General features: G+C 43.4%; 1 protein-coding gene across 1 annotated transcript in view; it reads right to left on the bottom strand.

Moving 5' to 3' along the window:
* ACOX1 (acyl-CoA oxidase 1) overlaps positions 1-6688 on the bottom strand; it is a 38283-nt gene that overhangs the window by 31251 nt on the left and 344 nt on the right. Inside the window, exon 2 of the mRNA XM_058428770.1 lies at positions 6290-6449. Within this exon, the coding sequence (XP_058284753.1) occupies positions 6290-6449 (160 nt within the window). The remainder of the gene's footprint in view (positions 1-6289; positions 6450-6688) is intronic.

Below are 6688 nucleotides of genomic sequence, written 5' to 3'. Positions count from 1 at the left end.
AAAAAAAAAAAAAAAAAAAAAATCTTATCTTCCTTTACAAACCTTTCTTTCAGGCTTATAATTTCGTACTGACCATCTTGAAGTTGAAGTCTTGAGTGTTTAGTAAAGTGTCTGGAACATCAAACCATGACCAGAAAGCTGCAGTCCCCATGGAGATGACAATAAATAACATTTTCCTTAAACCAATTCACACATTGAAATCAGCAATCAAATACAAAATGATGTTTCCCTGATATCTGCATCCCTTTTTCTTTCCCTTTCTTTACTCCTGCCATTTTGATAACTAGACATGAGGCTGGGCAGCTCAAATTCCAAACACTCAAACCTGCCAATGGCCTTGTCTATGAAAACAAACCTATTTCACATTAAGATCAAAAGCAAAACTTTTTGAAGGAAGCCAGACATTTAGGAACAATTTAACAAAGAATTACTGGCAACACAAGAGTTCCCAGACATGCAGGGGAAAAAATGTCTAAAAAGACTGAAGTCAGATGAAGAGAATCATGGACTTTTTTCCAAACTGCCTTATAACCCTGCTAGTGGGCAATGAGATGAGACAGGTAGCTGCCACTGCCTGCTGCCCCCATTAAAATCCACAGCTTTAACTGCATTAGAGCAGAGAGGCACTTTCCAGATATTGCTGAGGCACTAACCCTCTGAAGAATTTCCAACAAAGTCTCTACGCATTAGACCCAGAGTAACATAATGGGGTTCCCTGCTGCAGTGTAAACCCCATCTTTTCAAACTGTTCAATAATAAACGGCTTTAGGAAATAACAGTGAATGATGTTTATAGGCCAGAGCCCTGGACCAGCTGCCGGGGAAAATACCTAGGAGAAAACAAGAAGCTGAATTTTGACTTAACAACTTAAAAATAAAATCCCAGGCCGGGCACGGTGGCTCACATCTGTAATCCTAGCACTTTGGGAGGCCGAGGCGGGCGGATCACGAGGTCAGGAGATCGAGACCATCCTGGCTAACACAGTGAAACCCCATCTCTACTAAAAATACAAAAAATTAGCAGGGCGAGGTGGCGGGCGCCTGTAGTCCCAGCTACTCGGGAGGCTGAGGCAGGAGAATGGCGTGAACCCCGGGGCAGAGCCTGCAGTGAGCCGAGATCGCGCCACTGCACTCCAGCCTGGGTGACAGCGAGACTCTGTCTCAAAAAAAGAACAAAAATAAAAATAAAATCCCAAATAGGTAGCAGCAGAAAAAAGTCAAATGCCGGCAATCACTGTTAACTGATGTCCTGAGTGGGTTACCCACAGACCCTCAATGTGGACTAACCGTGGCCCATTTCCGTCTGGGCGTAGGTGCCAATTATCTGGAGTCCTTTGGATGAAAGCAGCCATTTCTCTTTCTGAGCAGTGGTGCCCTGATTCAGCAAGGTAGGAATAAACATGGAGTAATTGAGGCCCACAGGTTCCACAAAATTGACCAAATGTAGTCTACAGGAGAGAAAAGAAAAGGATCTCAGCCTTTCTTTAGAAACTGCACCCTACAACCCCTTCTTGCCAAAGAGCTTTGGCCTTCAAGGAGAAGGTCAGGAAAATGTAAACCCCCTTCTTATGAAATTAAATATAAGATTTACCATTTTACTACCTAAAAAGCCAACAGCAAAACCTGATGATCTCTCTTCTTCTAATTATTTCAAGGCCACAATTCATTTCATATTTACATTTAATCCAGTAAGCAAATTCTACCTAAGTTTTAGCATAAAAACATCTCTAATTTTTGGAAGGGGAGGTTGTTGGTGTTATTTGATGGTTTGATTGGTTGAATTTTTTAGAATGTGTGTTTTTTTTCTTTTTTTGCTTTATTTAGGTTTTACTTGTTTGTTTCAAAGAGCAAAAGTAACTCCACAGAACACTTATTTATAGAGCTGTTAACAAAAGCTCCAAAGAAGAAATAATTTCAACTATGTTTCCCTAGATAATATAAGCAAATATCCAGAAGAGTAAATACATACTCCAGGGCAGAATCATACATCTCTAAAGGTCTTCAGGGTTTACAATAAGTAATGTGGGCATGTAAAAATTTATCCCCAATGGTCAATGAACATTACTACAGATAACTCTACATCACATTGAAATTTAGTCCTCAACTCTCTTCTTACAAAACAGAATCCACAGTAGTTGGCCTTGGCTGTGCTGTGTCATAGACTTTATAGGGATCAATTTTGTACTCTGACAAAGCTCATATCTAAAGAGTTTAAAGTACAAAATACATCTCATCTAACTGATCTTCACCACTTCTTAACTGATCTTCACGACTTCTTAACAGATGATTAGGAAGCAATGTCGCTCTCAGTTTATCCTGACCTGTACAATGAGCAGAGCATGAACTAAAGGAGAGAAGGGATAGGCTGCCATTGCAGTGCTGGGGGACCCTGAAACCAAACCACCACCTTAGAAGAAACAATAGTAGCCAGGCGTGGTGGCTCATGCCTGTAATCCCAGCACTTTGGGAGGCTGAGGTGGGTGGATCACGAGGTCAGGAGATCGAGACCATCCTGGCTAACATGGTGAAACCCCGTCTCTACTAAAAATACAGAAAAATTAGCCGGGCGTGGTGGCGGGCGCCTGTAGTCCCAGCTACTCGGAGAGGCTGAGGCAAGAGAATGGCGTGAACCCGGGAGGCGGAGCTTGCAGTGAGCCGAGATTGCGCCACTGCACTCCAGCCTGGGCGACAGAGCGAGACTCCGTCTCAAAAAAAAAAAGAAAAGAAAAGAAAAGAAAAGAAAGAAAGAAATAATAGTAAACACAATATACCCTTATTTTCCTATTTCCTAAATAAGTACTACACGATTATCCCCACCATTTCTTTTTCTTCTTTTGGAGACAGTCTCCCTCTGTTGCTCAGGCTGGAGTACAGTGGTGTGATCTCAGCTCACGGCAACCTCTGCCTCCAAGATTCAAGTGATTCTCATGACTCAGCCTCCCAAGTAGCCGGGATTATAGGCGTGTGCCAAGCCTGGCTAATTTTGTATTTTAGTAGAGACGGTGTTTTGCCATGTTGGCCAGACTGGTCATGAAGTGGCCTGGCCTCAAGTGATCTGCCCACCTCAGCCACCCCGAAGTGCTGGGATTACAGGCGTGAACCACCATGCCCAGCCCCATCATCTTTTCTATCTTACATAAATCATAATCCACTTAGAAACAAAAAACTCTCAACATGGATGCTCTTAGATATGAATATTTCTAATTAATCAAAATGAATTAATGTAATCATTATAGATTTCACCAGAGGGAACGACTTCTGCGTCCCAATCATGTGTTTAAGTCAATAGAAGCTGCTCATTAACATCAGTAAAAAATGTTTTCTCAGCCAGGCACAGTGGCTTATGCCTGTAATCCCAGAATTTTGGGAGGTCGAGGCGGGTGGATCACAAGGCCAGGAGTTCGAGACCAGCCTGGCCAACATGGTGAAACCCTGTTTCTACTAAAAATACAAAAATTGGCTGGGTGAGGTGGCAGGTGCCTCCTCACCTGCTGATAATAAATGGAAATAAATGGAAATGCAGAGAGAGAGAGAAAGAGAAAGAGAAAGAAAGAAAGAAAGAAAGGAAGGAAGGAAGGAAGGAAGGAAGGAAGGAAAGAGGGAAGGAAGGTAGGTAGGTGATGTATTTCACAATTAATAGCATGTCATGGTTAACTGGCAGCATTCTTTCTTTCTTAGTTGTACACAAAACACTGGTGTGAGTTATAATCGATGAGATTATATAACCGAGGCTTTAACTCGATGGCATGCGATAATTGCTAGGACTCATTTACAAACCCCTTCTCTAACTTAAAAACTGATCTCCTTGTCATATCCTAAGGACATTGGAAGTGTGTCAAAGGGTGTGTTAAAGTTTATACTTTAATACTTCACATTAAAAATGATACACAAGGCCGGGCGCGGTGGCTCACGCTTGGCCGGCAGGGGATCAGGGTCAGAGTCGGACCAGGTGAAACCCCGTCTCTATAAAATACAAAAAATTAGCCGGGGGGGGGGGGGGAAAAAAAGAAAAATGATACACAAAATAACTTCCTGGTGTCCATGAATCTTTAACACGCATAAAGGACTTTGTTCTATTTCATTGTGACCTCACTCGAGTCTGGTTACACATTATTAACAGGTCACAGGTTATGAAATCATCTATATCAGCTTTGAAATGCATTGCACCACCCATTCAAACACACACACACACACACCACCCACTTTTTTCCTGACATTTTAAGAAGGAATAAAATCTTACTAATTTTTTCAAATTTACAAACCCAACACAGGTATCAGTAACATAATCTTCTAGGAGTTACTCTATCTCAATATCCCCACAGCCATGAGTTACAAACTTTAAAAACAAAAAAGACCATTTGGAAGTTATGCTGATTTGAACTACCAAAAATAAATAAACAAAATTTTTTTGTTTAAAACTGAGTGGAGCTCTGAGGAAAGTCCAAAGGGCCAGAGTAAAACATTTCATCTTCACAAAAATAACCCAAGTCACGCTGAAAATCGATACCAAAGGCACTAGAGGCAGTGACAGTTATTACCATAAAGGCAGAAAGGGCAACATGTTCTATTTAGCTTGGTTCTAGTCTATACACCACTCATATGATTTCATCTTTACTGATGAAAATACTGGAGTTCCTTTAAAATGGAGAAACCTAAAAGAGAAAATGCCCAGGAATAAATGAGAAAAAATGCTATAGGCCAAAATAATCTTGTACTAGGATCGTGTAACAGTGTTTGTTTAGGTTAAGGCAAAAAAGTCCTTTTTTTTTTTTGAGACAGAGTCTCTCTTTGTTGCCCAGGATGGAGTGCAGTGGTGTGATCTCGGCTCAATGCAGCCTTTGCCTCCCAGGTTCAAGGGATTCTCCTGCCTCAGCCTCCTGAGTAGCTTGGGACCACAGGAGCGCACCACCACGCCCGGCTAATTTTTGTATTTTTAGTAGAGAGAGGGTTTCACCATTTTGGCCAGGCTGGTCTCAAGCTCCTGGCCTCAAGTGATCCACCTGCCTTGGCCTCCTAAAGTGCTGAGATTACAGGCATGAGCCACTGTGCCCGGCCCAAAGTCCTTATTTTTATTTATTTTTACCGTTCCTTGTGGAGCAGGGTGGATCACGAGGTCAGGAGTTTGAGACCAGCCTGGCAACATGGCGAAACCCCGTCTCTACTAAAAATACAAAAATTAGCCGGGTGTGTGGTGGCGGGCGCCTGTAATCCCAGCTACTCAGAAGGCTGAAGCAGGAGAATCGCTTGAATCCGGGAGGTGGAGGCTGGAGTGAGCCGAGATCGCGCCACTGCACTGCAGCCTGGGCGACAGAGCGAGACTCCATCTCAAAAAACAAAAACAAACAAAAAACACAACAAAACACATGGTCTGAAAAAACGATATACTCTCTTCCACACTAGAACCAAGGCAGGTTTTTATGACGTCTCTCTCACATGCACAAGACAACCATTCAAGTACTGTCATGGATTCAGAACTATCGGGTTCCTAGACTTTCTATTCATTCAGAGGCGTGACTGATCATTCTTCATCCAGGTCCACACTACCATATAATATAATCTGCCATTGCTCCAAAATATTTAAATGGTCGTGCAACTAAAAAAAAAAAAAAATCCTTCCAGATTCAGAATTTTAGCAGTCCTTGTTACAAACAGCAAAATGATTCTGCATTTAAATCAGTCAAATTTGAGTTGCTTGGGCAGAACAATGCTTTCACAACATCCTTGAAACTGTACTCTTGAGAACAAAAACTCCTGCATTTCCATTTATTATCAGCATTCTACAAACACGTCATCCCACGAAAAGGCCTGGATACAAAAGTAATCACATTATTTTTCACACATATAACTTTATTTATTTATTTATTTTTTGAGACGGAGTCTCGCACTCTTGCCCAGGCTGGAGTGCACTGGCGCAATCTCGGCTCACTGCAAGCTCCGCATCCCTGGTTCACGCCATTCTCCTGCCTCAGCCTCCCGAGCAGCTGGAACTACAGGCGCCCGCCACCACGCCCGGCGAATTTTTTGTATTTTTAGTAGAGACGGGGTTTCACTGTGTTAGCCAGGATGGTCTCGATCTCCTGACTTGGTGATCCGCCCGCCTCGGCCTCCCAAAGTGCTAGGATTACAGGTGTGAGCGACCGCGCCCGGCCACACATATAACTTTATAAAGTTGCATGAAAATATGCCAGTTTGCATCTTCAAACGCCAAGCACGGTGATGAAAGGCCACCATAGACCGCAGCTTTAAAGTTTACGCTTAACAACACTTGCTCTGTTCTAAGGCATACCTACTTTTTAAACCACATAATTTCATCAGGGTCTGCGATGCCAAATTCCCTCATCTTCTTCACCATGATGGCACTTTTCCTGACAGCCACCTCATAACGCTGGCTGCGAGTGAGGAAGTTCAAGTCCTCATGCTGGAAGTCTGGGTCGTTCAGGATCATGTTCTCTGGAAGGGGGTTAAAGGGCATTAAAAGGCAGACAGACACTCGGGGCTCCGTTCCACCCTCCCTGAATCACAATAGGCTTCAGAGTCGCGGACACACCTCGGGAATGGCGATATCCCCCCACCAGGGACACAGGCTGTTCCTCGAAGTGGGGGTCCCGGCTCCCCTAACGCTGGGCCAGATGGCCTAGGCCCCACAGCGCCCCTGACTCCGCATCCAGGGAGTCTCCAGCTTTTCTCGG

Source organism: Hylobates moloch, unplaced genomic scaffold, assembly GCF_009828535.3.
Source record: "Hylobates moloch isolate HMO894 unplaced genomic scaffold, HMol_V3 SCAFFOLD_15, whole genome shotgun sequence".
NCBI classification, from domain to species: Eukaryota; Metazoa; Chordata; class Mammalia; order Primates; family Hylobatidae; genus Hylobates; species Hylobates moloch.
This window is presented reverse-complemented; position numbering and strand designations above follow the sequence as displayed.